This window comes from Ricinus communis, chromosome 4 (genome assembly GCF_019578655.1).
Source record: "Ricinus communis isolate WT05 ecotype wild-type chromosome 4, ASM1957865v1, whole genome shotgun sequence".
Lineage (NCBI taxonomy): Eukaryota > Viridiplantae > Streptophyta > Magnoliopsida > Malpighiales > Euphorbiaceae > Ricinus > Ricinus communis.
The window spans coordinates 23,573,976-23,585,588 of NC_063259.1; the positions used below are offsets into that span (position 1 = coordinate 23,573,976).

Here is an 11,613-nt window from a genome sequence, read left to right on the forward strand (position 1 = left end):
TGAAAGTTTAGCATGTTTCTCTGCCATTTTTAAACAATCAAAATACCATTGTTGGTAAATCAGTTGTTACCATTTAGAAATTTAGGTTGCTGGCACTGTGGAACTTAACCAGTGATAGTGAGTGCTTCCAATTAGTTGTTTTTAACGTACATAACTCTTTTAACAATAACCCGACACAGGGAAGCTTTCATATCATTTATAGCTTATAGTTCATATGTTAAATAACAGACGTTTAATTCAATAAGTGGAGATCGAAAACTCAATACATTTCATATTTTACTATTTTCCTTATAAACAAAGAGAAATCAAGAAACACAAGCCTAAGCTTTAGTATCTATCATATTTTGCCATAATCAAAGAAATATTCAATTTTCAAACAGATATACAAATATGCGGCCAACTTAGAATATAATAGATATTAGGAAATATTATTTAATTTTTAAAGTACATCACAATAGGTCATGAATTACATAATAAAAATAATTATTATTTTTTTTATTTTTCAATATAAAAAAATAATAAATTTATACTCATAGTTATGGACCGTGAATAAAAAAACTCAAACTCCGTATCTGTCAAATTCTTATAAAAATAATTAGATCACTTCCACATATTAACTTAAGAAAATATGAATAAAACTAAAAATGATGGACCCTATATAATTGGGCAACATACGTAACTCGATAATGAGCGGTAATATAATATTGTAAGACAGATTTATGCAATTGAAGATGAGCATACATATGAAAAAGTAAATGGTTTTGCATTGCACATAGTACAAATCATTTGAGGTAAGATCCGGTAAATGGGCACCCATTGAGTAACGGAACCGCCTCCATCTTTACCATTAAACTCTGTTGACTTTCCTCTGGTTGAATCTCGTGTTCTGTTCTATTCATGCTTCCCAAAGCAATGTGTGTTTCTTTGTTCTGTCAATGGGCAGATGATTTGTTTTGTCCATAAATACACAGTTGTTTAGATGGCTTTATATAGCAATTAAAATATGATTTTAGAGCCATAATGGTCAACTTCAATTGAAACTGATAATGCCTTAGAGACTTTGGTGGTCTTATAATGAATTCATTTACAGAGGGGACTTAATGGAAAATGAGAGCATCGACCGAGGCTAAAGGGCTGTACACAACAGCCTATTAAACATGCCATGTGGAACATTTTAGGAAAGAGAATCAAATGCATTTAGAACTTTATAAAACAGTCCTAAAAAAATGTCAAGCATTTGTGATTCTTATATAAACATCACAAACTACTCATATATAATTAATATATATTTATTAATTTTAAATAAATTAATTAATTATTTAATTAAATAGTATTTTAATTCTAGAAAATAACATCTTAAATTATATTTAATAATAAATTAATCTTTTAATTATATAATAAAAATTTAATTCTAAAAATACTAATATAAAATATAGTATTAAGTTATATAATATTAAAAATAGTTTGTTTGCTGTTATTTTTTAAAATATTATAAATTAATATTAAATATTAAATTTTTATTAAATTATATCTATCAATTTAATTTTATAATAGAAATAATAATAATAATCGCCTAACACACGGGTAAACGACTAGTTTAATCTAAATACTAAACTAAATAATTAATCTTTACTTTGGAAAAAGTACAATATACCAAATAATTTGTGGATGCATTCATCTCTTTCACTTTGTTCCTTTGCACCTTTTCTCACATCACTAAAAAAAAACTAAAATTATAAGATAAGATTGTATTTAGATTAAATTCCAATTCAAATTTTTTATGAATATTGAAAAATTAAAAAAGAACTTTTTTATTAGAACCATTCTGAATGACATAAGTGTTTCCTATTTAACAAATTTTTTAAATTTTTTAAATGAATTGCCCCATATAATAGCACTAATTTTAGTTCCTAAAAAAATATTAATTATGTTAGTAAGATTATAAAAAAAAATGTACCTTTACATCAATTAAAATTAATTTTTTTATTTATGATTTTTGAGATTTTAATTAATCACGTCCGAAGTATGATAATTTTGATATTAAATTGTTTATGTGACAAAGCACACTGCTATTATTATTAATTTCAAAAGAAAAGAAAAGAAAAAAATACAAATTTTTTGCAAAAATAATTGAGGTAGACTGTCAATACTTGGCCCAAAAACCCCCCAAGTTTTTCTTTTTTCTTTTTGCAAGTTTTAGCAACAATAACGAACAAATTTCCAACAAAGCTAATTTGAGAATACATAGAAAATAATAATAATAAGAGAACCAAATAAAAAAATTCTGGAAAAGGAAAAAGAAGAAAATTACTAATTAAGATATTTTATATATATTTAATTTGCGTAGTTTATAATGATTTTTTAATATTTTTATATATTCTATCAAATAAAAATTAAATTAAATTAATTTATATAATTTTTTTTGAGAATTTATATAAAAATATTTTAATATGAAATTTTATATAAAAATTACATATTAAGATATTTTATATATATTTAATTTAAATTTTATAATTTTTTAAATAAATACGTAGAGATATTAAAAGTAACTATAGCATCCTAAAATTCACTTAAATTCTACTTAAAATCAATTTTATATTTAAACACAAGTTGGCACTATAAATTAATACAATTCATTACACAAAAAGAATAAATTAAACTAAATAAATTACACATACAAATTTAGTTTCTTCTCATATATATCTCAACTTTTTATATATTATATCTATTGTTAAGTAATATTTATATAACAATGATTATATATTAAAATCTTAATCCAAATATAATTAAATTTAAAAATATATCAAAATCTTATTTCAAATACAATTCAACTTAAAAACTATTAACAAATCCTATTTGGAATTATTAAGAAATCCTAATCCAACTCAAATATGACTTGCTAAATTTAAATGTTATAATATTAATTATCCTAAAGAATTTAAATTAGACAAACACTTTAAATTGTTATACTCAACTGCCGTTTGCTAAAAGTAATAAATATATTAATTAAACTATTATAAATTACTAAATTAACTAATTAATTTAAGACCATTACAATAAATTTATTTGTCTTCTCGCCTTTCTCACTTTTATATATATGTTAGTTCGTTTGGACAAAAAAAAATTATAAATATTTATACATCAAACATAAGAAAAATGCAAGAGACTGAAAGGAAAATGTGAAGGCAAGAAAGCAGGGTACGGTGAGGATGATGCAACTAGTACTACAACCTCCAAGGCCTGAAATTAGAAACTTAAAATCACTTTTATTGGCTTTAAAGAGGAATCAGAGGTACTTTTACTGAAATTAATATTTAAAAGAAAGAGGCTTAGTTTGGCATACCATACTCTTGGAGATTGTTTCAATCCGTAGATTGCCTTTTTTAGTTTACATATCAGTGAAAAGTCTGATATAGAGTTGTGTCTTGGGGGAAGAGTCATGTAAACTTCTTCTTCTAAGTTACCTTGAAGGAAAACATTCTTTACGTCCATTTAAAAGAGGTTCCATTCTAGGTTAGTAGCAATAGATAATAGAATCTGAACAGTGTTCATTTTTGCAACGGGGGCAAAAGTTTCTTGGTAATCAACTCTATAGGTTTGGGTGAATCCCTTGGCTACTAACCTAGCTTTGTATCTTTCAACTGTCACATCACAGTTCTATTTTATCTTGTATACCCATTTGCACCCTACAGTTTTTTTTGTTGGTGGTAGAGGCATAATGTCCCATGTGTTGTTTTTTCTAGGGCTTGGAGTTCTTCTTTCATGGCCTTACACCACTTTGGGTTGGTGTTGGCTTCATAGAAGGATGTGGGTTCAGTGTGAGCTATAATATTACTTAGGTATGTCTGGTATGTGCTTGAGATTTTATCGTATGTGATGAACTGTTGGATTGGGTACAATACCTTGTGAGACACATAGTCTCGAAGTTTTGCCGGGAGATGTATCTATCGAGTGGATCATCTCAAGGCAATTTCTTCTTGAGTGGATTCAGATCCGTCTTCTAAATCGGTGCTTTCACTTCCTTCCCTGAAGGAATTGTGCTTGAGGGAATAGTTGGCTCCCCCTCGGAGTGAGCATCCTAGTCCTGGTGACTACTGTGAGAAAAAATAAAATTATGCAGAAATAGTGGAATGTGTGGCCCATGAGTGTGTGCTTGAGGGGTTTGACAGGGACGAGGATAATAAGAGTTATTTTCAATAAACGAGACATCCCGTGAGACATATGTTTTGTGAGTGGTGGGATCATAGCATTTATACTCCTTTTTTTGTGAAGAGTATTCTAAGAATACGGTTTTAACTGAACTTTTGTCAAACTTGTGATGACGTTTGATATGAACGTAACAAATGCATCCAAAACCTCTGATGAGTCCTAATTCTATTTTTCATCTTTTCAGAATTTCTAATGTACTTAGATTCTGTAAGGTGACACTTGGCAATCGATTGATCAGATATGTGGCAGTAAGAATGGCATCGGACCAATAGATATTAGGGACATGATTTTGGAAAAGCAAAGTCTTAGTGACTTCAAGAAGATGACAATTTTTCCTTTCAGAAATCTTGTTTCGTTCGGGGGTGTTAATGCACGTAGTTTGATGTAGAATACCCTTTTGTTTAAAAAAGTCAGTGAAATGTTTGTTGATATACTCAATACCATTGTCTGACCGGAAGGTTTTAATGTTTGCATCGTTCTAATTTTGAACAAAATGGAAAAATTCTTGAAAGTAAGTGAAAACCTCATTTTTTTCCTTAAGCAAGAAAACCCAAATAGTGCGGGAATAGTCATCAATAAATGTAACGAAATATTTGTAATGATTATAAGATTCAACAGGGGCAGGGCCCCAAACATTAGAGTGGATTAATTCAAAAGGTTTGGTAGAAACAATGGAAGATAAAGGAAAAGACAATCGAGTATGTTTTAAAAATTTACACACATCACAACAACTAGAATTTAATTTATAATAAAATAGTTTATTCAAGACAGAATCAGATAGATGCCCAAACCTCCAATGCATCAACATGCCTTGATTGATAGTGGGAGAGGCCATGAGGCATTGGCTAGTTGGGTCATTAAGGTAATACAGTCCTTTTTCTAGTCGCCCTTCACCAATCGTCTTCCCTGTTACTCAATCCTGAAATTGCACTGTGAATTGTGAGAAAATAATATTACAATTTAAATCACGAGTTAACTTACCAACAGACAGTAAATTGGATTTAAAATCAGGTAGTAGTAACACATTATGTAATTGTTTATTAAGTAGTGTGGCAGTGCTTTGGCTGTAAAAAGTGACCTTATTTCCATTAGCGACTATCACATGTTGGGAATCAGCAATGAGTGCAAGATTCTGCAAATTCATTGGATTCCAAGACATGTGATCGATGGCTCCAGAATCAATAATCCAGTTATTTTGCTTTTGACAAATGTTAGCAATTTTCAAAGAAGAAGGTGATACCGAACCTGACCCGTTGGACTGTTGCTGAACCAATGCTTGAATTTGGGACAGCAATTGAGTGAGTTGCATGATGAAAACTGCCAGGTTGGATCCGAGTCGGCCGGGTCGGGTCGAGTCAGTTGAGCTGGAGCCGGGTCGGGTCGGATGTCCGGGTCGGGTCACCATGTGGACTTTGGATCCGAGTCGGGTCTAGTATTCGGGTCAGGTCGATATATGATTTTCGGACCCCGCATAAATTGCCTCTCTTTCACCCTTGTCATTAGGGTTTTCTTTTTCTTCTCTTCCAGCCGCTCCGCCAAACCTAAATCCCCCGTCTCCTCGCTTCACCCCTCCTCTCTCCCAACCTCGATTAGGCCTTAGCTGGGGGTGAAGATGCCAGCAAGCATCACGATGGTGACCCTATTTTTTACAGTGGTCACATCGTTCGATGCTGCTTGGTTCTCCCTTTGGCCGGGCTGTATCGTGAGTAGGGAGACGTCGAGTAGAGCAAGCGCGGTTTACGGCAGCGTCGAGAGAGAGAGACATTCATTAGGCTTCTGCGAGTCTCTTCTCGTTGGATGTTCGCTATCATCACATTAATTTTTGGGAGCTCGGTCGATAGGAGGATTTGTGACCTCAAGCTCTCGTAGCTTGAGTCCAATCCTCCTAGGTAAGTATATACTAGATTTTGTTCTGCTCTCTTCTAGATTTCTTGTGGGTCAATTGTCGGGGGAAGATAATTTTGGAGTTCTTCCCATCGGGTTAGGACTTCTGTGGCATATTCTGAGCCATTTTTTGTCCTTTGTGTGATTTGTGCAAGTTCTTGCTTGAGATTGAATATGTGTGTAAAATTTTATTGATGCCCGTATAGCCCTTTCATTTTTGTCCAAATGGCCTGTGATTATTCTAACAGCATGTATAGCCTGGATATTTGGGGCTCCATTGTGTTGGTTAGCATCAACATGACCATATGGTCTCTTGTTGGCCATTCTTCTATCTTTTCTGCTTTTTCTTATGTCGAGGCCTCTGGCCTTTCTGGTTAGGTCTGGGTTTGGTCCCTGTGATGAATTCTAGTTTTCTCCTGCCACTGAGACCGATGTAAACAAATTTCGACTATTCGAAGTAATTTTGATTACTTTTCAAAATTACACTGGTTAATTTGTTCTCATTTTGAGACAATGATGAATTTCTGAAAGAAATTCTGAAAAATTTGTGGGGTTGATTTTTGTTTTACTTGATTGATACTTCGCAGGTTTGAAACCTATTCTGATACCATGTTAAATTTCTGTAATCTATAAAGAAGTTTTTCTTATTAGAATTCTGAGATTAGAATTTGTGGTTTGAGTTTATATATACATAAGATGCAACAGTAGCCTAATATATACAATGGTTGCCTTGTAAACTATATCCAACGTCTCTATCTGCTTAGGGAAGGTTGAAGTGACCTCTCCCTGTCACAGGGATGGTTGCTCCATTTTCTTGTAATGAGTAGCCATGTACAGGCTTTTTTGCATGTGCAGTATTTGAGGCTCCTTTTCTTTGATCCTTCTGTTTACTGTCTTCAACAATTACTATTATGAAATATATTAATAATCTAATTCGAGTAATTAAAACTTCTGAATATGTTATTCACACCGATACTAACTTATGGACCGCAAATGAGCTCGGCAATAGCGGCGGATGGAACAGAAATACCGAAAGAAAACTTTATGAAGAGATGTGTACATATCATTGGAAAAGGAGAGGCCTCCAATTTAAATGGGAAGAAAATGTTGATGTCATTTTCCTTGATAACTTGTAAAATGGAAGAAGACCTTCTTTGCCTTGTAGGAAAATCCTTCTTGCCAAATGCAAGTAGTTTCAAAATTTGTCTATTATGCCCGTTCAAATCCAACCCAATTTTGATGTTTATGCTATCCATGGTTTAATGGACTTCATCCAGGAAAGCATTTCATTGCATGGTTAAGAAACTGAAAATTGTCATTGCTTGATTCGATCTCATGAATATATAACTAAAACAAGAAAAATAAAAATAAGAAGAATCCAGTACGATTGACAAGGAGTATAATTTGAGTAAGTTTTTATTTTTCTTAATAAATTGGTGTATGCTGTTCATTCTACTACCATAACATTATATAATTATGCATATCAATGCTAGATCAGTTAAAATTGTTATATTATAAAAAATAAATACCATATTAGCAAAAATGAATATTGATAAATATTCTAGTTGGCAAACATGTTAAATTTGGATCCCATGTTGAAAGTATATTTACATGGATTTACCTTTTGAGGTGTCGTTCTTCTATAAATTCATAAAAATTAATATTAGAAATACCCACTGTACCTGTCTGTGGTAAACAAGCAGCATGGTGGTGACATCATATATGTACAGACTTGGACTCTCCTACTTTGATAGTTTAGTTTTTGGGGTGCGATTCTCCTAAAAGTTTATTAAAAAAATAATAAAGCTACAAACAATGGAAAGTACCCATTAAGTTTTCGTCCTCTTTAGGATAGAACATAAGTTGAACTAATAATTATGTATACTGTGTCTTACTAATAATTATGATTTACGTAAGAGTTTGATATAATTAATGTGGAAGGACGGCATGCAGTTCCAAATTGGGTAAAGATATGCTTTTGGCTTTTTAGTAATGCTCTTCACCTTGTTAACTTATTGATTCTTGATGCTTTTCCTAGATTTCACTAACTAGTTCTTTTAAAATATAATTCAGCATATTCTAATTTGTATATAAGCAAACACTAGTCTTTAATTTTGGATTTTGGTTATCAAAAATCTGAGGATTAGAGAAAATTAATTTTCATTGAACAGTGTATTAAATCAAATTTCAAGAAATTTTCATTTGTTTTCTTTCCAATGTAACAGGTGATAGATAGTCATAGACAAAGCAAGCAAGAGCCTGTTAGCTTGGTTCTCTTGGAAATGCCACATCGCACTCTCTGGTATTAATGAATCCAAAAAAAAACAAATGAAACAAGAATTGCCTGCCAAAGAATAGAACCCATATGATACCACTTGATACTCCAAGTTTTCAAATGGTTTGTTTGGAATGAAAATGATAATTAAATCGATTATGTTATAAATTAATTAACAAGTGTTGAGGCAAATGTACACTGTATCAACTAAAAGACATCGAAGGAACTTCCAACTGGCCGTGATTCTTTATGTCATGAAGCGATGAATACAACCCCATCATGCCACTATATATAGCACTAGCCACAACTGAAGTAAAGAAATCTCAATCAAGAACAACAAATAAAGAAACAAGAAACAGAGAACAAGAGAGGAAAAAAAAATGGAATTCAGTTGCAAGTACTTCAAGGTAGGCAAATGCGAAGGAGAAAAGGTGGTGGATGGTGAGACCATGCCGCTGGTGCTACAACCATCAGAACCTGACAAAAATGGCTTGGAATCACTCGTTTTGGCTCTAAAGACTAACAAGGATTGGTTCGAACAGATGATAATCAAGAATAGTGCTGTCCTGCTTCGAGGATTTGACGTGAAAAAAGCTGAGGATTTTAATGATATTATTGAAGCTTTTGATTGGGATGATATTCGTTATGTAGGGCCTGCACCGAGGACGCATATATATAAGCGAGTGTGGACTGCAAATGAAGGTCCCCTGTCAGAATTCATTTACTACCACCATGAAATGGTTTTGGTAAGTCATGAAAGTTTCAAGAAAGGTTTATGAATGTTATATGATAATAATAGTTAACTTCTTTGAATTTTTGTTTGATATTCAATCTGTGAAATTCTTTTTGATATTCATTCTGTGGACTTGAAATTGGTAGCTTTAAGTTCACAAGCTCCCATTCAAACATGTCGATCCACCTAATGGTTTTAATCTTAATGTCACATGGCAAATTCTGATCAAATTCAAGGGTTAGCTTTCATTGGCAAATAAATATTTACTCTTGCTTCAATGATGTTGTTCTTAATCTTGGGGTCAGCCTATGCTTGAGGCATTTTTCTGATTGCACAAGTTTTGACAGATAAAAGAAAGTCCCTTGAAAGTAGTGCTTTTCTGTGAGATACCACCACCAGAGGGAGGACAGACACCATTTGTTCCAAGCTTCAAAGTTACAGAAAGGATGCTAGAAGAGTTCCCAAAAGAAGTGGAAGAAATGGAGGCAAAAGGGCTAAAATACACATTTTCAGCTCCTAGCAATAATAATACAGGATCCATGAGGGGCAGAGGCTGGGAGGATGCTTTTGGAACATCAGACCCTGCAGAGGCTGAGAGAAGGTATATTTGCACATCTTCATACAGCTCGATTAATTATTTGCATTGCATAATTACCAATCAAATTCTAGACCAACAAACAAAAGGACTTAAAAAGAAAAATTGTTACAGGGCAAAAGCTCTAGGAATGGATATGGAGTGGATGGCTGATGGAGGGGTGAAGACAAGACTAGGTCCACGGCCATTAACAAGGGTGTTTGATGGAAGAAAAGGAAGAAGAATGTGGTTCAACACAGTAGTCGGGATGCATGGGAAGGAGCTGAGCTCAGCCACGATGGCAGATGGAACAGAAATACCAGAACATGTTGTAAAGAGATGTGAACAGATCATTGAAGAAGAAAGCATACAGTTCAAGTGGGAGACAGGTGATGTTCTATTCCTTGATAACTTGGCTCTGCTTCATGGTAGAAGGCCTTCTTTGCCACCAAGAAAAGTGCTTGTTGCCACATGCAAGTAATTCCTGTCAAATATTATATCACTCCAATCCTGCCTTATTTCTTCCTTTACGTAGAATAAATTGTGGAAGCAGAGGAAATATATAACTTCCACTCCTGTGTACTTGTACTCTTCCGTTGGAAATTAGACATGTATGGTTATTGTGATGCTGGTAAGAGTATTCTTCAAATACTTCTAATAAAATAGCAACATTGTATCAATTCTACGAATTCTTTCAAGAATTTTGCATGTTTTGGGTTCGTTCGTGATAAAGGCATTACAAAATATGGCTCCCTGGGGCAAGTCACTAAGGAAATGATGACCTCAAATTATAGATACCTCATATGTATTACAGAGTATTTTAATAAAACTAAAAGTGAGAAACAATATACATTCAAGTTATAGAATATAACTTAATATGAAAACCTATATAATAGGAATAATCTAAAAATAAGTATATTAAATTAAAAATAAAAATAAAGAAATTAAATCTATTATCTCTTATTGTAATTTTTTCTAAATAATAGAATCACTCTATAACTTTTTTCTCAAAAAACTAGAGACTAATATATATATATATATATATATATTAATTTCTTAAACCTAAAATTTTTTTGACATGTGGATTGACACATAGAATTTTTGTTTTGATATGTGCACTTATTTATTTTGACATGCGTACTTATTTTTGAGATATGAAATTCAAGTTTATATATAATTTTATAATTTTTTATTAATTTATTGATTAAAAAGTTATATTCCTAATTAAATACTAACTATAATCCTAAGAATAAAATATTAATTATATTTTAATATTATATTATTATAGTAACTAATAAATAGTTTCATAATCATATAATAATACTAATTCTATTTTAAGAAATAGCATATTAATTCTAGAAAATAACATCTAAAATTATATTTTTAATATTATATTCAATAATAAATTAATTTTTTAATTATATAATAAATTTTTAATCCTAAAAAATAGTATTATCAATTATATTGGTAATATTAACTCATATAATACTAAACTTAGTTAATAAATATTTTTGAAATAATTTTAATATACTAATAAAATTTTAAAGTTTTAAAAAAATTAAAAAATATATTTAAAAATAGTTAGTTTTCTGTTATATTAATTAATATTAAATATTAAAAATCTTATTAAATTATATCTATTAAGTTGATTCTACAATAGAAATAATAATAACATTAGTAAGTCAAGTTTTTGTAAAAAAAAGAGAGTAAAAGTATAGAGTAACTCATAATAACTATTTTCAAACTATGGTGATTTATTTACTGTTGTTTAATCATAAAAAATAACTTTTTAATAATTGCAAATTTAAAAGTTCTATTTTCTTAAAATAATGTAAATATGACATGCATTAATTAATAGTCTTAATTTATTTTCGGATCTAAAAATAGTTGCAAGAGTAAAAATTAACTCCCACTGAAATACTTAATCTAATAAAAGAA

General features: G+C 31.1%; 1 protein-coding gene across 1 annotated transcript; it reads left to right on the forward strand.

The window, feature by feature from the left end:
• The first annotated feature begins 8,680 nt into the window (after positions 1 to 8,680).
• On the forward strand, positions 8,681 to 10,355 carry LOC8269500 (clavaminate synthase-like protein At3g21360). Its single transcript, XM_002524345.3, has 3 exons — positions 8,681 to 9,114; positions 9,449 to 9,702; positions 9,811 to 10,355. The coding sequence occupies exons 1-3, from the start codon at positions 8,749 to 8,751 to the stop codon at positions 10,154 to 10,156; spliced, it is 966 nt and encodes a 321-aa protein (XP_002524391.1). The 5' UTR covers positions 8,681 to 8,748; the 3' UTR covers positions 10,157 to 10,355.
• Positions 10,356 to 11,613: the final 1,258 nt, after the last annotated feature.